General features: G+C 38.3%; 2 protein-coding genes across 2 annotated transcripts; one reads left to right on the top strand and one right to left on the bottom strand.

The window, feature by feature from the left end:
• Positions 1 to 13080: 13080 nt before the first annotated feature.
• On the bottom strand, positions 13081 to 13542 carry LOC149164750 (uncharacterized). Its single transcript, XM_089429598.1, has one exon. It carries the CDS (start codon positions 13540 to 13542, stop codon positions 13081 to 13083), a length of 462 nt encoding a protein of 153 aa, XP_089285724.1.
• A 6060-nt stretch (positions 13543 to 19602) lies between these two features.
• LOC149164749 (expansin-A2-like) lies at positions 19603 to 20630 on the top strand. The gene is made up of 3 exons (XM_089430974.1): positions 19603 to 19732; positions 19876 to 20194; positions 20327 to 20630. Exons 1-3 carry the CDS (start codon positions 19603 to 19605, stop codon positions 20628 to 20630), a joined length of 753 nt encoding a protein of 250 aa, XP_089287100.1.
• Positions 20631 to 20965: the final 335 nt, after the last annotated feature.

The raw sequence follows: 20965 nt of genomic DNA, 5'->3' as shown, positions 1-20965 counted from the left end.
TCTGCAACGCACAACAGTGCTGAACCTTTAGTTTTCTGAGATAATGAAATTGGTTTCTGGAACTGGAGCGTTCCTGATGTAATCCCTCTGAAGAGGAAGACTATTTTGTAACAGTTTTATTTTTGTTGTTTTCTAATAAAGATCTTGTATTAGAAACAGAGCGTTGTTCTCTGTGCTACTTCTTTTGTGTTTGAAATAAACAGAAATTTCCAACAAAAACTTGTAAAAACTTGTTTTTACGCGCTCACCAATATTTGTTCAACGATTTTTTCATATCTACCTCTCTGACTTACACCCTCGAATCTCTCTCTGCTATGTAAAGGACTTTTACATTCATATTTATCTAAACATGTTTTTTTTGAGACATTAATACATGACTGAACAAAACATTAAGACACAGAATGCACTATTATACATAATAAATGATTTTATGAGACATTAATACATGACCGAACAAAATGTTCAGACACATACTGGGCTATTGTACATAATAAATGATTTTATAAACTTGTAGAGATTGCAGACTCCAAATAATTGGGCATTAAATGTTTGACCATACATATTTACCAACCCTTTATTAAATGTGCATTCCTTCTTAAACGTTTGATGTGCGTTGATGTGTTTCCTGCTTAGAACTTCTATCCTTCAGCTTACAAACAAAATCACAACCTGCAGTTAAAGTCTACCACACATATAGTTAAAGTCTACCACACATATGGTTGTTGTCTGTTGTCGATGGAGTAGTTGATATTAATATTTCCAACACGAATATCAATCCCGGTCCCTAAGGTTTCCCATCTTCAGAGAAGCGGGTACCATTGCGCTGAAGTTCAGCTCATTGAGCATAGTTTCCACACAATCGTAAAGTTAGTGATAGATGTAGTAGAGGCAAACAATAATGGCCTTGTTGGCAAGGGTTGATGCGGAAAAAATGTGCTTTTAAGATGCTCCTCAATAGCCAAAAGGTACGTTCTAGGGACGATTTATTACTTTGGCTGATTATTTGGCAAAGTCCTTAGTTTACAAGTCTCGGGGATGCAAAAATACAACACATTGACTTTACAGCCGATAGCAGTAAGAAGCTTTGAGATACTCACCCATGTGAAAAATTAGTGCAGTTTGAAAAGCAATCGATCACATTGAAAAAATGTGATTTACCGTGGTTAATTTTCACAATTTTTTCATATACCAGCAGGATGACACCAACCCAACTGTGCATTTAGAATTCAAGCTTGAAAAGAACGATAAAAAGCATCGTCAAAATACAGAAACCGGGTACTTTATGACATATGAAGACCTTGTACTTTTTATGTTTAACTCGTTTTATCATTTTTATTTTTTTTCTCTTTTGGCGACCTGTCAAAACACACAAAATGCCTACATTGTGCAAGAAAAATAGAAGAAATAATGGTTTAATTGCAGAAAACACAGTATTTTATGACATACAAATACCTTCTAACCCTGTACTTTCTACGTTAGATCGTTTTATAAAATTTTCGCATTTTTCATTTTTCTACATGACAAAACACCCAAAATGTGGGCAATGTGCAAGAAAAATGAAGAAAATAATGTTTTAATTGCAAATTTGTTCCCCACACTTAACTCTACTGGTGCAGACCATAGTTACTAAGTTCGAATTTGAATTCGAATTCGATTCAATACGAAAAAAATTTGGTTACTTAAAATTTAATACGGGAAAAATTCGGCAGTATACTTCTTATTCCAATATTTTAAATAATTTAAATATACAACTATAACATTGAAAACAACAAAAACTCTTTTAAAATTGTTTTAATTATAAATATTGTAGATAAAATTATATATTGAACCAGTTAGCTTAGTTTTATATTTAAAAGAGCAAGTAAAATAGTAAGTTTTAAGAATTTTTGTATTGATTCATTCACCCACTTGCACCACAAATTATGGCATTTAATATAGAGTGAATTTTCAAGAAATAATATATTACAATGAACCACATAAATTCCACATTATTAAGTATTTTATGTTCATAATGAAATGGTATATTAAGTGTGTGCAAACGTTCTTTAAAAATATATGCTTATATTATCAATTGCTAATTATTTATTTTTCAAACCAACGTCACCTCTAATTTATAAGGTATAGTAACAACATCTATTATTTAGTATAATACAAAATGTTAATCTGTATAATTTAATACTTAATACTTACTCAAAATAATAAAAAAATGTTAATATGTATATTTTATTAATTACTCAAAATCTTAATTAAGAAAACCCACTCTAAAAGAAAATCCATTTACTAATATAATTCAGGCAGTATTTCTACTTTTTACTAATATAATTCATACAATATTTCTATTTTTAAAATATGTTTGTTTAAATTTAATAAATCTACAAATTTACAAATTAAATATATCATATATATTTATTGTTTTACTCTATAAACACATAATTATCTAAAGCCTATAGATTTTTACATGTTTCAACAATACTTGCTAAATTTACTGTAAATGCTTATTGCATAAACTAATGGGTAACATTATCATTTAGTAACCATATTCTTATGTTATTTCCTAAATTAAAAAAGGTTTTGAACTGTAAATTGGAAACTAGAATCTCGATTAGAAATGTACAATAACATTAACTCATTAAACCACTCATTGATTGCATGTAAAAAGTTCTTTGGACGAGGCCTTTCATGAAGTTATGAAAGTATGGGCTAAGAACCAGTCTAAGAGTATAATGTTTTCTTTTCTCAAAAGCAATGTCAGCGGTAATTCCTCGACTTTCCCATTCTCGTCAGAGGCGTGGATTCTTAATCCGTGAACGTAATATTCAGTGCACCGAATCGAACCCGAATTTTCGAATTAATTCGCAAATCGAATCGAACCAACAAATTTTCGAATTTTTTTCGGCAGTACGGCCGAATTTGGTAACTATGGAGCATACGCCAAGAGGCGTGCTTGATGGCAGAATCTATTAAGGGAGCTCCAAGGTATTTGGAAGGTAAGGAGGCTATGGAGAAGCCCAAAATGTGGGTAATTGATGAAAATGAGATCTGGTACAAGCCCAAAATCCCCTTTCTTAAATAAAAACTCAGCCCTTGGATCTGTGGATATGGCCACAAAGTCCTATCGGAAGCTTCAGCTTAGGCTCTAAGACTTTTATGAACCATGGGCTTATTTAGAATCAAAGCCACATTTTATCGACGCCTTATAATCAACCTTCGGAAGCCACCATTCGAACCTTTAATCAACCTTCACACAGGCTATATATATATATATATATATATATATATATATATATATATATATATATATATATATATATATCTTAACCCTCGCGGCTATATATCATATAATATATGTCAATACACATAACTAACCATAAAACCCGCTCTAACTCCAACGCTCGGACTTCAACCCTTATATATCCGCCTTCAGAAATTTCGGCGGGTCCGGATTTCGGCGGTCTTCAGTAAACACTTAAGTCCTGACCTCCGATGAGGTGCGGACCCGACATAATCTTCAGCTAGTCTATATAATATTTCGGCTCCGGACTTCGGAGCTCGCCGCTTAACCATGCCGAGGTTCCTTCCGAACCCGAAAGATTATGTGCTGCGCTCTATATATTTTGGCAGGTCCATCTATCGGCGGTCGCTACAAACCATAACCCTTCCACCTCCGAAACGACGAACCCAACAACCCTTCTGCTTGAGCTTATAATAATTTCAGCTCCGGCTATCGGAGCTTACACTTCGGCAGTCTCAAGCCTCCCCTCCGATGCGATGCTGGCTTCGGACCCGATATAGGTTTATATTCAACTTTATAAGATTTCGGCTCCGATATATGTCGAAGCTTCTACAAGACTGTTCTAAGCCCTTCTCCGATGCGATATTGGGTTCGGACCCGATATGGGTCTGGACCAATTTTAATAAGTCTTCAGTTTCGCCAATGTTCTGCTTAAGGGAATTATGTGTAATTCCTCTGGGTAAACAGAATTATATGCTAGCTTATAAAACTCAGACAGGCCGGCGGAAGCAGCAGTTAAAGGGAAACAACATGTGGTTCCGATCAACCATTATGCGGGAAAGAAAACAATTCCATACTTTCAATACACATTAACAGACTCCCTCTGTTTGACATAGTCAGAAAACACCACATATATCAATATAAAAGCATGAATTTACATTGAGACTTTGGTCTCGTATGCATGCACACAAATACACAGGCACGCAGGCCTAACAGTCAATACTGCACTCTCTCATAGGCCCGATTATCAATTCTGGTGCCTCTCCTCTCACAAGCCAAATTCTCTCCTCTGATGGCTCCCCTTGCCCGTAGGCTTACATTCATATATATAATAAACATTGGTATCAAAAGCCTAAAGCTTTTACATGCATGCATATATGGTAAAAAGCTTCTTGAGGCTTTATTCTATCTTTTCTCTGTTTTAAAACAGAAAAGCCTCCTTATCCACATCTATTTCTTTTATGCCTAAAAGCTCTCCCTTACTTCTAGAATCATGGGAATACTCATGCTCTTATTTATTTATTTGTAAGCATCTAATTTAAATCACACTTAAAATACTACTTAGGAAATTAATTCCTAAAATGCATGACCCCCCTATGTCTATTATTTACAATAATTTCCCTTGGCTGACTGCTCCCGCATCAGACTCCCAAGGTAGAAAAAATTCATGATCTCCTGATCATGTGTCTTGTGGTCTTGGTATTCCTGGATCCCATATCTTGTGTTGTAACTTCTCATTTGTCGCTGCTTCTGTCTGTTGTTCTTCTCCAGGTCTCCACACTTTATTCTGTCTTGCTCCACTTGCTGCACTTTCCCAATCTGTCTCTCTCTTTATTTTGTTGCTGCTTCTGCTACTTCTCTTCCTTGCTAATGTATTTTTCTGAGACACTTTCAACATGATTCTTCTAATTAATTCAATTTCCTTGTCCAATAAATCTTCAAGATGCTGATTTTTTACTGCCACCCAATCATCCATGCCCTCTTGTTTTCTACAACGGAAAACTTCTTCCTTACCTTCTCCTATCAGCAACTTACTGGACTGGTACATTGTGTACTCATTTATGCTATCTTCATCTCTATGCATCTGCAACTCCCAATTATGGAATTGAGATTCTTTATGTACTAAATTATGATCATTCAGCATCCTTTCCAACAACATAACGTCCTTATTCCATGGATTAGAAATTTCCATAGAATTCTCGTCTTTCTCCTTCATTTGACTTCTCAACTGAGTCAAATGTCTTTCAACAGTTGTGATAATACCTACATTCACAAAACATTTTTTAAAACAAAAATCATAAGGCATCAGTGCCTTACTTCCCTCTGCCAGCACCTCAGTATGCTGTTTTGAATTCTCCCTCTCAATCAGCACATCAGTATGCTAATTCTCTCTTCCCAAAGAATTCTCTAAAGAACTCTCAAGACTATCAACCAGTCTTCCTATCATACCATCTGTTTCCATGATGTCGTTCTCCTCTAGTTCACTATACCGAACTCTTTCTTCTGCAATCTCCATGTCATACTCTGGATTCTCCAACCAGTATTCCAACAATGCAATTTCTCTATGGCATTGTTGCAGTATTTCATCATCACTTATAGTCCCTGCATTCACACACAAACTTTTAGTTTGAAAATCACAGAGTTCAACAGTCTCAACTGTTGGTTTATATACCAGCTCTTTAAGCTGATCCTCTTCCTTATTCACAAGAACTTCCTCTTGTATTGTAAGAGCTTCACAAGATTGCACATCCTTCTCAGTAAAACATGTGATCACATCACAATTGTAAGCTATAAAAACACAAGAGTTCACATTATCCAGCTGATCTAGATCTGCCCAATAGTTCAAGAAATCATCAATGATCTTCTCTTCTATTTCACCAATGGAAACCTCCACTTTCAATTCTTCTTGGACAAACTCCAAAGCTTGTTCATCTTCTTGTTCTGTACCTGCAAACATTCACAACTCATTAGTTTTAAAACCACAAGGCTTTTCAGTCTTGACTGCTTCCTCCATTGCTTCTTTCCGAACAAATCTGCATTTAGAATCTTCAATTCCCATCTCTGGCACAAGAACTCTAAGCTCCTTTTTTAGCAAGGCAATCACAGTTTTCCTCAACCTCCTCTGTAATTGTCACCAAATCACTCTCTTCCCCTTCAGTGGAAAGATCCATTTTCTATTTTGATTTTTCTGCTCTTGCAGCCATTTTTCTAGTACCTGCAATTGTACCTTCATTACTGCAATCTCTCTTTCTCGAACTTCTGCAGTCATCTCATCTCTGTGGAATTTCTCTAGACCTCTTCCCTAATTCTCCATGATCAACTTCTCCAGCTGTATATAAGGTCTATCTACCTTATGCTTTTCCAGAACAGAATTTTGATTCTGCTGGTCTTTTTCCTTCTTCATGACAATATCAGCCAATTTTCTTTCACCTGCAAACATCCACAAATTGTCAGATTTAAAACCATATGACCCCTTAGTCTTACTTGAAGTTTCAGTCTTCAAGTCTTCATCTCCACTATCTCCCAGAAATTCTCCTTGTTCTGGTTCACAAATGTATTCTTCCATTTCAACTTCCTCTAGACTTATCTTCTTGCCATTTACGTTGGCATCCTCTTTCTTATGTCCTCTACTGTAGCTTTTTCCTGAACCTTGGCTATCTCCTTTATGACTTTTAGTAGTCATCTTCTTCGCCATGAGTTTCTCACCCATGAGATGCATCACGCCTCTACAACAACAAACTCTTTTGCTGCCACTTACCTCACCAATCCTTCCCTCTGAATCTGGTCTTTTGGTAATCACCGGTCCTCTGCTGGAACCTTTCGAGCATTCTCCACTTCTCTTTCAGGCTTCTCTCATCTGCAACATTCTTCAACGTCTATTGATTCTCCTTTGCAACAAGCCTCTGCAACAGCTAGTCCTCCTGGCTGCAATCTTAGCTCACTAAGCTCTCCTTACTTAGTCTTTTGGTAAGCACGGTCCTTTGTCTGGAACCTTCTCCTGAGCAACACCTTTGCTCCTTCTAGGCTTCTGCAATCCTCTCACTCTCTCCTGAGAACACTTCAGTTGTCCTCTCTATCCAATTTCTTATTGGATTCTTTAGGTTCACTGCCACTTCTCTATAAGAGTATTCTCCTTACTCTGTCTTTAAGAACTCACTTGGTTCTTCTCTCACAGCTTCTCTTGCTATCACCTGTGCATTAACATAAAACATACTCTTAATTTAAAACAGAGCATAACATATTACCTATCTTCTTCTACACCTTGAATGGCCTGTCCTCTGCTTGAGAAACCAACCAGAACTTACTCCAATCCTCTGCTGGACTGCTACATCTCCCACTGTAGTCTTCCATCATTCAGCTCATTGCCTTTTCCTGTGTGCATGTTCCTCTTCACAGAAATCTTCCTTACTTTATTTCTGTTCTAACAGTAGTGCTGCTTTTACCTCAATCCTTCTCTGATATCAACTTTTCCTTTTTCTGGAATTCTTTCCCCGCAGGAAACTTTCCCTGCTCTGATACCACCTGATGAAAAGAGATCTGGTACAAGCCCAAAATCCCCTTTCTTAAATAAAAACTCAGCCCTTGGACCTGTGGATATGGCCACAAAGTCCTATCAGAAGCTCCAGCTTAGGCTATAAGCCTATTATAAACCATGGACTTACTTAGAATCAAAGCCACCTTTTATCGACGCTTTATAATCAACCTTCGGAAGCCACCATCCGAGCCTTTAATCAACCTTCACACAGGCTTTATATATATATCTTAACCCCCGCGGCTATATATCATATAATATATGTCAATACACAGAACTAACCATAAAACCCGCTCTAACTCCAACGCTCGGACTTCAACCCTTATATATCCGCCTTCAGAAATTTCGGCGGGTCCAGATTTCGGCGGTCTTCAATAAACACTTAAGGCTTGACCTCCGACGAGGTGCGGACCCGACATAATCTTCAGCTAGTCTATATAATATTTCGGCTCCGGATTTCGGAGCTCGCCGCTTAACCGTGTCGAGGTTCCTCCTGGACCCGAAAGGTTATGTGCTGCGCTCTATATATTTTGGCGGTCCGTCTATCGACGGTCGCTACAAACCATAACCCTTTCACCTCTGAAACGACGAACCTGAAAGCCCTTCTGCTTGAGCTTATAATAATTTCGTCTTCGGCTATCGGAGCTTACACTTCGGCAGTGTCAAGCCTCCCCTCCGATGCGATGCTGGCTTCAGACCTGATATAGGTTTATATTCAACTTTATAAGATTTCGGCTCTGATATATGTCGGAGCTTCTACAAGACTGTTCTAAGCCCTTCTCCGATGCGATATTGGGTTCGAACCCGATATGGGTCTGGACCAATTTTAATAAGTCTTCAGTTCCGCCAATGTTCTGCTTAAGGGAATTATGCGTAATTCCTCTAGGTAAACAGAATTATATGCTAGCTTATAAAACTCAGACAGGCCAGCGGATGCAGCAGTTAAAGGGAAACAACATGTGGTTCCGATCAACCATTATGCGGGAAATAAAACAATTCCATACTTTCAATACGCATTAACAGACTCCCTCTGTTTGACATAGTCAGAAAACACTACATATATCAATATAAAAGCATGAATTCACATTGAGACTTCGGTCTCATATGCATGCACACAAATACATAGGCACACAGGCCTAACAATCAATACTGCACTCTCTCACAGGCCCGATTATCAATTCTGGTGCCTCTCCTCTCACAAGCCAAATTCTCTCCTCTGGTGGCTCCCCTTACCCGTAGGCTTACATTCATATATATAATAAACATTGGTATCAAAAGCCTAAAGCTTTTACATGCATGCATATATGGTAAAAAGCTTCTTGAGGCTTTATTCTATCTTTTCTCTGTTTTAAAACAGAAAAGCCTCCTTATCCACATCTATTTCTTTTATGCCTAAAAGCTCTCCCTTACTTCTAGAATCATGGGAATACTCATGCTATTATTTATTTATTTGTAAGCATCTAATTTAAATCACACTTAAAATACTACTTAGGAAATTCATTCCTAAAATGCATGACCCCCCTATGTCTATTATTTACAATAATTTCCCTTGGCTAACTTGTTATAGACAATTTTGTGCCTTGCAGCAACAAGCATGAATTGTCAATAATCCAAGGGATCCAAAGTTCCCTAAACATGATGTTCCTACCCCTAGAGGAACAAGGTCAGCAAACCAACAGCTCTCAGATCAGTTCTCCACCTGAAAACACTCAAAAACAAGCAATCCTGAAATCAAAGCAGGTGCTCCACTGGGTTTCTGCGCTGAAACACAACTGCTCCATGGTGTACCTGCGTTGCAAAGCAGGCAGAACAAAGCCCACCTGCGTTGGGCGAGTTTGGACATGTGGCAGAGTGAGTCATAGCTTTGGAATCTTCCAAAATTGACACTTGGATCAGGTATTTCGCCTTGTGATGAGTCAGAGGCTTTGTTTCTCCAAGTGGAAGCAAGGTTCACCAAGTGGACTCAAGAACTGAAGATCAACTAAAGATTAACTGAAGAGAGAGAGGACACAAGGCAGCTACACATCAGTTGCAAGCTGACTCATCCTTTCTCAATTCATCTATATATTGAGCTCTCTCCTATGAGCTCAGGAGGCTGGAATTTTGTGCAAAGTAATGATATGCTGTTGGTTTCATTCTTGAGTTATTGGGTGATTGTTTGAGAGAGGTGAAGAAGAGAAATTCTTTCTGCTGGGAGGTGTTGCTGGGTTGGAGCCTGCAATGGTTGTAATCCTCTCAGAACCTTTATTTCTTCATTAATAAAAGCTATTGAGGTTCTTCTATGTGCTTTTGTTCAATTATATATTGTGATGATTGCATGTTTGGTTTACACTAATCCATGAACCAGTTATGATTGCATGCCTCTTGTAGTTTCCTTCTTTGTCATTGTGCAGGATCTCATTGTAGCTGGGCGAGCAGAAGGACAAAGAGCTAGGAGCAAGCGGCCAAAGAGGAGAGTTTGGATTCGACATTAAGCGCAAGGCAACGGTTAGTGCTTCCTCCATTCTCTTTTGCTTTCATAAAGAAGTAAACTTTCATTAGTTTGTTTTACAGTTGTTGCTAAGGAACTGTCACCCTTAGAGTGGGTTAGGGTCATCCGAGTCGGATACTTTTCCCTACAACATAACTGCTCCCGCATTAGTAATAGCCTGCTGAGTAATGGGGGGGTGTGAAAAAATAATATCTGTGATTTGGCTGTGTTTATGCTCGTCCCTGAAGCATCAGAGAAATCATTCAAAAGGGATTTAAAAAAGGAGGCTTCCCGAACATAAGGATACCCAAACAACATGTTGTCATCCACGAACTGTTGATGAGTGATGGCTGGAGAGTTGTGTATGGATAGACCTTTGAGATGCTGGGAGAGGAGGGCATGTTTGATATGGCGACCTAGACCTTCCGCCATTAGAACAAAAAGGAATGGGGAAAGTGGATCTCCTTGTCTGATGCCTCTAGAGGGGTTGAAAGGTCGAGAGGGTATGCCATTTATGAGGATAGAGAAAAAAATTGTGGAAATTAAACTCTGAATCCATCGAACCCACATTGGGGAAAAACCAAAGGCTGTTAGCATTTTTTGAATATAGGTCCAGCTTAACTTATCAAAAGCTTTAGAGATGTCAATCTTGAGAATCATACCTGCCTGTTTGGAGTGCTTGAGGGAGTGTATGATTCCATGAGTGAGGATAATGTCGTCCAATATTTGTCTTCCTTCTACGTATCCAGATTGTTCAGGCAATATGAGAAAGGGCAAAAGCGGCTTCAACTTGTTAGCAATGACTTTGGATATCACCTTGTAAATAACATTGCATAGTGCGATTGGACGGAATTTGTTTGGAGTACTGGTATTCTCTTCTTTTGGGATGAGGGCGATGAAAGTTGAGTTCAGAGAGGGGAGGAGCCAATGAAGAGTGTGCGATTCCTCCACCACTAGCCACACCTCCTCTTTGATAAGATCCCAGAAAGAGTGGAAAAAGGTAGTAGTGAAGCCATCCGGACCAGGAGCTTTGCCCTCCTTGAGCTGGTTCATAGCCAAATCCACCTCTTGAGGCATTACTGGTCGAAGAAGAAGCTGGTTGTGTTCTTCTGTGATAATTTTTGGCACATTTTGAGTGATCCTTTCTATAGCAAGCCGTCTATCAATTTGGGGTTCTTGATGGACCTCCTGGAAGTGATTGATAAACTCTCGTTCGATCTCTGCATGGCTTTCCACTCATTCTCCCCCTCGCTTCTGTATGAAAGAGATGGTGTTGTGCATTCTTCTCTGTATTGTGGTTCTGTGGAAGAATTTAGTGTTCCTTTCTCCTTTCAGCCATCCGATTCTAGATTTTTGCTTCCAGAGAATTTCTTCCTGCTTTCTTCTCTCCTCCAATTGATTGTGAATGAGCTTTTCCTGTTCCAAAGTCTCTTCTTTGTAACCCTATATGATTATCTGTTGCTGGAGTTCTCTCATTTCTTTGTTTAGATCTTGCTAAGCCTGGAAGATGTTGCCAAAAGTCTCTTGATTCCAACGCTTGATTTGGGATTTCAGGAATTTGAGTTTCTGTTGAAACTGAAACATTTTTTATCCCTCTGGCGAAGGGAAGTTGGTCCAGGTGGATCTGATGAGGTCATTGAAGGCGGGGTGGGTAAGCCAAAAAGCTTCGAAGCGGAAAGGACACCTGGTAGAGTTGCCTGGTCTTTGCCATTGGAGAGAGATAGGCCAATGATTTGAGCCTGAAAATAGAAGAATTGATGCCGAAATGTCGCCCCCAAGATGCATTGCATTATCTGAAATGAGGAATTTGTCTAGTTTGGAAGCAATTTGAAGTCGCACAACCCTGCGATTGCTCCAGATGTGCATTCCATTACAGAATTGCAGATCAATTAGCATATTGTTTTGGATAAAATCTTTAAAATGGCCATTTTCCTATTCCAGCTTGGCTCGGCCTCCCTGCTTTTCCTCCAGCTTGTTGATCATGTTGAAGTCTCCTCCAATGATCCAAAGAGGATGGAGTCTATTGAAGTTGAGCGGTTCTATTGTGTCTAAAATAGCAATTTTGTTGCCTGCGTCCTGTGGGAAGTAGACATTGGAGAGATGGCCATGAATGTTGGTGCCAATTATATGAAAAGTAGCCTGTATAATGTGATGGGAGGCATGAAAGTCTGAGAGCGTTATAGCTTGCGTGTTCTAGGCAATTTCCAGTCCCCTGGAGGCACCCGAAGCATCCATTGCAATCGAGTGACAACCTGGCCATGCTTTAGAGAGGATGTTTACAAGAGTGTTACTATTACATTTCGTTTTTTGCATCAAGAAGATCTGGGGCTGCTCCTGCTTTATCATGTTTTTTATCATTCTGAGTTTGCCGGGGTTATTGAGCCCTCTTAGATTCCATGAAGTGAGCTTCACGATTCACTATTTGTGGTAGGCTTGTAGTACTTTGTCGACTTAGTGTATCTGCCTGAGTCTACCAGGATTTTCCCTATTGTAATAGTTCTGTGAAGATCTGTCTTTCTTCCACGTTTTTTGGAGTCCTTAGGAAAGAAACTGCCATCCCATTGACTGTCCGGTTGTATGCCTAGTTGTTGTTGCTGGTAAGCCCTGGAGATGATGACTTCCAGGGTATTGAGTTGATGCTCTTGAATATTGCCGCAGTCTTTCCTTCTGCATGCTTGTTCAAGCTCGAAGATGTCAAGTCCTCCCAAATCAATGCTCTCATGTTCTTCTTCCATATGTTGCGTCTGAGTGCTTTTTGCTGAGGTGATCGCTAAGTGCAGGGTCTGGCTGGGGATATCATCAACATCCATTCCATTAGATTTCCAATCAGGGTCCTTTCAAGCCGCCTCAGGAATCCCGATGTTGTCACTCAGGGGCAGGGGAGTGGGAGAAGAGCCAGACAGGGGGGGGAGAGGTCGTGATGATCAACGGTGGGATTGGCAAAATGCTCTGCGGTGGGTCTTCTGAAGTTTTAGCAAGAACCTCAAAGCTATTGCTTGTGGAGGGAATGGAGGCAGCGTCCTGCATGGGATTTTTCCCGGAGGAGGGTTTTTTATGCGATCTTTTTCAATTTGCAACCTTGGTAAAGCCATCATGAGCCGACTTGTCTGAGGGATCTGAGGTTTGGGGTTTAGCATTTAGAGGGCAGTCCCGAAAAAGATGCCCATGGGCATGACACTTGCGACAGCGAAAGGGTACATGTTCAAAATCTAAGGGTTGGATCCATTCAAATTCATCATGGAAGAGACTTACCGAGTCCGGAAGGGCTTTGTCTAGGCGCATGAAGACACAAATATGGGCATAGGAGGTGTATCTGCGCAGCTTCGTTTCCTCAGCAATTTTTATAAACTCCCCTAGCCCCTTGCCAATGTCTCTCAGCGATTCTTCGTCCCAGTATTCCAACGGGAGCGAGTACATTCGGATCCAAACTGGTGCCCAGCTGAAATCCTCCTTGTCCGGGTTAAATCTCTCTACCCATTCCCTTAAATACAGACCAGAGAAGTTGAAGAAGTAGGGACCTTCTTCCATAACCCTATTCCGGTCTTTGATGCAAATGGAAATCGCAGTTAAAAACCCTTTTGGTCCTAGCTATAGGGTGACATGTCCCTTGGGTTTCCACTTGGTAGAGATCCATCCTTGCAAATCTTTTTCAGTTGACCAGTATCTAATAAATTTTCCAATGAGCGCATGGTCCTTCATGTACTGGATTTGATCATTAATTCTTTGGCTGGGAAGTTCTATCTTGGGTCATTCAGCTGCTATGGGTTTGCATGTCGTTGATGTAACCTTGGGCATTTCCTGTTGCCCAATCTTTCCTTCTTGTACTTCACTACGCCTATCTGACTGATCAGTGGGAGCGTTTGTCGTATCTTGCATTGGGAAATCTCTTGTATCCATGTTTACTTGTTCTGGACCGGAAGGCTTTGTCGGTTCCTTCGCTTGGTTATCTCTCTTGGTTGAGGGGGAAGGCTTTGAAGCCCCCCCTAAGGGTCAGCCATTGCAGTGCGATCTATGCCAGCAATTGTTGTTTCTAGGAGGAAGGCTGATGGAGAATAGAAGCAGGGAGGGTTCAGACTGCGCCGTTGCAGGGGCGAGCAGAAAACCCTAGGTTGCAAAGAGCTGAGGCCAGGTCGCGCCTACCTGTCAACTCACTTTATCTGCATCTTTACAATAACATTGAAATTCAAATTATTAAAAAAATAACCAATTAAATGACCGATAGAAATAATTAAGTAAGTAAATAATCTTGTCATCATTATCTTTATGAAATATATTTATATTAATAAACAGTATTTACTATTGTGTGATAACTTAACCATTAATATTCACCATCAAATAAATACATACCCGTTTTTACACAACATTATATTATAGAATCTCTAACAAAATAAGTATTAGTGGCCTTTACATTGATACTTATTTCTGCATTTATATCAGCATCCTCGTGGTTGACACATCCAAAGCATACAAAAGCGTAAAAATAAATAAATAATTACCTTATCTGCATCTTTACAATGGGATTGAAACTCAAATTTGAAAAAAAAAAAAACCCAAAAATTATGAATTGGAAAATAACTAAAAATTAGAATTAACCTTTTGACTAAAATGAATCTGCATCGATGTCTCGCAATTATTACGTTATGGATGTTGGCAGATACCAAACTCTAGAATTTTGAAGTTATAACCTTTTTAAACTAAATTTAAATTTGGATGTCTCCCCATTATTACGTGATGCACGTCCGCAGATACCAAACTAGAATTTAGAACCTTTTTAAACTAAATTTAAATTTGGAAAAGAAAATTTTATGTTGAAACTTTTTGAAAAGAAAAAAGTTAAAGAAAGAATAGGTAGATTTTGAAAAGAATTCCATTTTAACTGCGTGCTCATGCACAGCTATCATTCACATCAATATATAAAAAAACGTTAAGGGTCTTCGTCATTCATAAAGCGAAAGGATAGCAGGCAGCGATAGTCAAGGCTTAAATGTCGCCCATCACCAACACCCTGTGCAAGAGTCTCTCTAGAGAGAATATTTGGCGAAGTCGTGGAATTATAGAATACCTTGTGCAGAGGACCCCATTGCGTATACGAATGCGGCAATGTTATTCCTTGGGTACGGCGGGATGTCTTAGACATATCTAGAGTTTCCTGGGGTACGGCAGGATGCCTTAGAAATACCGAGAGTTTAGGCAGTAGGAAGAAAGGCAGCTTGTCCACCTTCCCATTCTATATAATGTGGGCACTAATAGCCCAGGAGATGTTGCAACAATATCACTCGCTTTCAAGTGATCTCTGGTGGTATTAAAGGCCGTACTCATAACGTTTGACAGTGATGGTCAGCCCGCTTGTTCCAGATGAATTTTCCAGAGTTTAAGTGATGGTTACAAATTGATCTGTGGAGTAGGAGTGTTCACAGTAAATCTACCGATCGAACTAAGTTGTTTTCCTGCCTAATCCGATCCCATCTGACATCAGAGAGGATCGAAGTAAGATTTTTCTTATAGTAGTTTTAGATATATAATTTCATATATCATGAAATTCTCCACATTAATTGTTATGAAAAAAAAGGTAATCTGTAAAGAAAGAAAATGAATTCCTAAACATGCTTCACTTATTTTCCAATGGACTTTAACTAATTTAAAAGTCTATTAAAACCAGACACCTATTGGAGATTTGGATTTGCATAATTTTTAAATTATTTTTATATGTTAATTATTTTGATGATAAAGATTTTATTTTATTTTAGATTTTAACGTTAACATATTAATAACGTTTTCAGAATATTATAAGCCATCAAAAATATGTTCTTCACTCTTGAAACCACGTCATCTCACATGGTTATTTAAACTTTTTCAACGTATTGAATGCCTTCTGGCAGACAAAATGCCCGTCAAATTTTAACCTTTTAAATCTGTATTTAAAATAAATTTATGCTAGTTAAAATAAATATAAGTCATAACCTTTATGGACTTAAGTCCTCTGCAACATCTAAATTCCCCGTATTTGTGTTATATTCGGTGGAAACGGTGATTCAGATTCAGTTGAAACGGTGATAATCTCAAAATGGTAAATTTCATCGATTAAAACATTTAAAAAACACACATACTACTCTACTCCAAACATTCAACGGTACATGATTGTAACTCTTGTCATCTCAATTTATCAACCCGAAAGAAGATGGCTACCAGAACCAATTTTAGATTATGCAAAAGTGAAGGTCATGAAAATCTCTACCAACTTCGATAAGCGATTAAAATGAAGCTATCGAGACTCCCAATTATGCAATTGAGGAGAAATATGGTACTAATACAAAATATCGCCACCCCAAGTTAGCGGTACAGCTCTATACGCGATGCATACATCAATTCTATGCTACAGCAACAATCAGAATCGGGGGCTAATTTGCGTATCCTATTCAACATTATGAATACTAGCCTCCTGAAGTACTCTCGGAGTAATAACCACTTAAAAGCGGGTGATATTGTCGGATCACCTCCGCTTCTTCGCTTCAGCGTTACTCTTACACAAGTTAGCCTTGATACATATTAGAATGGCTTAAAATTGCAGTCCTTCGAACGTCTGGCCAAATTGCCAATTTGCAGGAGCAATGTTATAGGAAGTGATAGTTCTCCCGTCAGCCTTCATAATGATCTAGCTAACATATGGTATTAAATAATGATCTAAAGCTGAAAATTAATTTCACCGATTTGCTTAGCTAACATATGGTATTAAATAATGATCTAAAGCTGAAAATGAAGCCAATATTTTTGAACTTATATCTAGGACCATGCAGGCGTCGATTGTCGAAGATTGAACTTACCCATTGTGCCTGACGCATCGCTGCCACCGTAAAACGTAGCATGCGCGGATTGCCAGTCGCTACCTAGTGCATAAGCTGCACCAGCTATCCACAAGAAACCGAACGTTGTATTACGGGCGCCATTTCACAGCGAAATAGATGCTCGCTTAATGAATATCTGACGATAGAACTACGAAGAATGGAAAGCAGAACCGATCATCTCAATCGATGGCTGATTGGTGGACTCCAACAGATCTCCAAAATATATATAGAATCGGGAGCTCGATAAGTTATCGAAATTTTTTCCGCTAACGCCGGCACCCACCGCAACGAGCGGAGAGAGTCGTTGGGTGCACAGTGCACATGCACCGCCCGTTCAAACTGTCGGTGACCATGGTCATTTTCCGCCTTACGGACATCTGCACACTGGATTCAAGAATCAGGTGAATATTGCGATGACCAAGGGGTTCTTATTTTCAAGAGTCTGACCACAATATGACCGACACGACTGGAACTAGGGGATCTTATTTTCAAAAGTCTGACCAAAATATGACCGACACCACTGGAACTAGGGGTTCTTATTTTCAAAAGTCTGACCACAATATGATCGACACTACTGGAAAGGCCGGTGGTCCGTTGGTGACAATTAATTTTAATTTTTTTTCATCTTTTATATATATACTAGAATAATGACTAATGACTCCTGCTTTATTTCTTTTCTAATTCATTTTATGAAATTCTTATAATCTATGAAATGCAATATTAGTTTGAATAAATTGTAAAAAAAAAAATATCGATAGTTTCAAAAATCTTTACTTTAGAAAATTTACAAAATTTATCAATAATTTAGAAAAATATATTTTCATTTGGAAAATGAAATAAAGAAAGAAAAGACCAATAGAACGAGAGAATTTATAAAGAGCCTAATAATATAATGAACTTCTCCAAAATATTATTAACCAATAAAATTAAAAAACATAACAATAAAAATTAAAACAATAATAACTCATATAACTCTAGGTAAATATCTTCATTTAAACAATAATAACTCATATAACTCTATGTAAATGTCTTCATTTATAGAAGATCATCACAAGGGACAAAAATTACCTTTTAATATAATATATAAGAACTTAAAAATACAAAATCCCTATAAAATGTGGTAGCAAGAAAAAGCATATACTACAACTTTTACATACAAATATCATTTAGGTTGTTTAACTTACCATTACAAAGCCTATTTCCTACAAATATCATTTAAGTTGTTTAACTTACCATTACAAAGCCTATTTCCTATCGTATTTGGAAAGTTTCCTGATAAAAAAGATGGGCGCTTACTAAATTTCTAAAATAAAAATTGGAAAGTTTCGCAATAAAAAAAAGGACCAATAAAAAAAAGAAAACTATATTAATTGCTTAAAAAAACCAACTTTATGTTGGAAATTCAAAAACTACAAAATTTAACATAATACCAAAATGTAAAACTATCTTCATTCAATAAAAGAGATGGGTAACTATATGTGCACTTACTAGATTTCTAAAATAGAAATGATTGAAGGAAAGGTAGATATTGCGTTATCATCTTACTCATACCCATACTCTTTGGCATTTCACTAACAAATTATCGTGTGGGTTTTATTTACTTGTTGTATGCATTAAGTTATTTTATTTTTGATGAAAGATATGGTATTGATTTTAATGAATTACTTTTTAATATTTTTATTTATTTTGTTTTTCTTTTATAAAAGAAAGTTGTGACATGTGTGATAAGCTAAATTGTTTTAATTGAAATTTAATATGATATTTGATCTTTTATGAATATAAGTATTTTTTTTTCATGTTAATATTTTTTTTTGTTGAGAAATATTTTCTCATATTATTGGACTATCCACACTCGTTAATAATTATCATTGCATCATTATTAATATAGTGGATTGGATTTCCTATCAAATTAAAAATTAAATAGCTTATATTTCTATGTTAGAGTAGAGATTATGTTGGAGTAGAGATGATGTTTGAAAATGTCTTCATCATGCATGTATTTAGAACTGGTTGTATGTTTAATGATAAATTTGTAGTACTGCACACAACCAAGCAGATATAACTTTCTATCTTGTAATTAGTATAGTTTCAATCGAAATCATGGTTATTTGTGTAGTAGCAAATATATTTTATAAAGTTATTCATCAATAGAAACAACTTCAACCTCTGCAAATTTAAATGCCATACTCACTTCGGCTCTGACCGCTTGGACACGTGATTCAGCGTTGAGACCGTTGATACAGTTTCCATGTTTTGCATTTGAAAATTCTTGCTTCGCTCCCCCACTTCATTGAAAAAATAAGAAAATCCATGCACATGCAATATAGGTGTTGATAAATAATAACATTTGTACCAATTTATATATATAATTTATAAAAATAGTTCCTAAATTCGAGCGAAGACACGAATAAGCATAAACCTTTCGTTCTCAACCTACTTTTCAGTAGAGAGAAATTATACGCTTAATCGTTGCCCACCGGCCGTGGCGGTTACAGGATGGTCGGACCTTTGAATATAATAAACGTGGCTGCCGGCCAGCGTTTCTTTGAACGTGCCACGTACGTCCACCAAATAACTTGACAGCAAATCATATCTCCGCACGCTGCGATGGGTAACGCCACTCGCGGTCCACCTCCCAATTCTATTTATGGGGAAACCAGTCCAAGACTCGGTTGTGGATTCAGGCATCACTTCTCACCCCAGATATCAGTTCAGTTGAAGTCTACTTATATTAAGCGACAGTAAAATGGCGCCTTTAACACTGGCCACAATGTTCAGTTTCTTGTGGATAGCTGGCGCGGCTTGTGCACTAGATAGTGGCTGGCAATCTGCACATGCTACGTTTTACGGTGGCAGCGATGCATCGGGCACAATGGGTAAGTTCATACCTCCACAAACTCCCGCCCTGTGGACGTGTGGGTGGGCGCAGACACTATTCGCTTTGCAGTTTCAGCTTTAGATTAGTAATTTAATACCATATGTTAGCTAAAGCAAATCGATGGTGAAATTAATTTGACAGGCGGTGCGTGTGGATACGGCAATTTGTATAGCCAAGGATATGGAACGAACACTGCAGCTCTGAGCACGGCGCTTTTCAACAATGGCGCTACTTGCGGAGCCTGTTATGAAATGAAATGCGACCACCACTCCGACCCTCAGTGGTGTCTACCAGGCACTGTGACAATTACTGCTACTAACCTCTGCCCCCCTAACTCTGCTCTTCCCAACGACAATGGAGGATGGTGCAATCCACCTCTCCAACATTTCGACATGGCTCAGCCTGCGTTTCAACAGATCGCCATATACAGAAGTGGCATTGTTCCAGTCATCTTCAGAAGGTAATTAATTAATTATTACCCTAATTAGTGCGTCAACACTATATTCCTATTCTTCAATCTGAGAATTTATTCCCAACTTGACTTTAATTGCCATGAAATGCTAAGCTGCAAGATTAATATATATCCGTGCAGGGTTCCATGCGCGAGGAAGGGAGGAGTTAGATTCACGATTAATGGGCACTCCTACTTCAATTTGGTGCTCATTACCAACGTAGGAGGGGCAGGGGATGTGGAGGCGGTTTCCATCAAAGGTTCCAACGCCGGTTGGCAAGCAATGTCCCGCAACTGGGGACAGAATTGGCAGAGCAACTCTTATTTGAATGGGCAGACTCTGTTCTTCCAGGTCACCACGAGCGATGGGAGAACCATCACATCCTATAACGTCGCGCCCGCAAATTGGCAATTCGGTCAGACATTTGAAGGACAGCAATTTTAACCCATTTTCATGTGCATCAAAACTAACCTGTCGACGAGTAACGCAGAAGCAACGAAGCCGACGTTATGGTAGAATATCACACTTTTAAAGTGGTTATTACTCCGATAGTACAATAGGCAGTATTCCAAACTAACCAAGGGTATGAGAATTACTGCCCACTTCTAATTGTTTCTGCTGTAGAGAATTCATATACACTTCCTCTGTATTGATGCGCTGACCGGGACGGTGATTAATGAGTTCATAATCTTAATCTTTTATGAAATAAGAGTACAATAGGCAATGCCATCATCTTTTTAGAGTCTTAATCTTTTATGAGTTATTCGTACAATGGGGAA

Source organism: Pinus tabuliformis, chromosome 5_1, assembly GCF_031772625.1.
Source record: "Pinus tabuliformis cultivar Carrire ecotype Pingquan chromosome 5_1, CPIR1, whole genome shotgun sequence".
Classification (NCBI taxonomy): Eukaryota; Viridiplantae; Streptophyta; class Pinopsida; order Pinales; family Pinaceae; genus Pinus; species Pinus tabuliformis.
The sequence above is the reverse complement of the archived record's forward strand: the minus strand, read 5'-3'. Positions and strand labels throughout refer to the sequence as shown.

Excerpts from the sequence above, each read along its gene's own strand:
- LOC149164750 (XM_089429598.1), bottom strand. The coding sequence starts at position 13,542 with ATGGAAGAAGGTCCCTACTTCTTCAACTTCTCTGGTCTGTATTTAAGG.
- LOC149164749 (XM_089430974.1), top strand. The coding sequence starts at position 19,603 with ATGGCGCCTTTAACACTGGCCACAATGTTCAGTTTCTTGTGGATAGCT. Across the intron at positions 19,733-19,875 it reads CGATGCATCGGGCACAATGG|GCGGTGCGTGTGGATACGGC; the intron begins GTAAGTTCATAC and ends TTAATTTGACAG. Across the intron at positions 20,195-20,326 it reads GTTCCAGTCATCTTCAGAAG|GGTTCCATGCGCGAGGAAGG; the intron begins GTAATTAATTAA and ends ATATCCGTGCAG.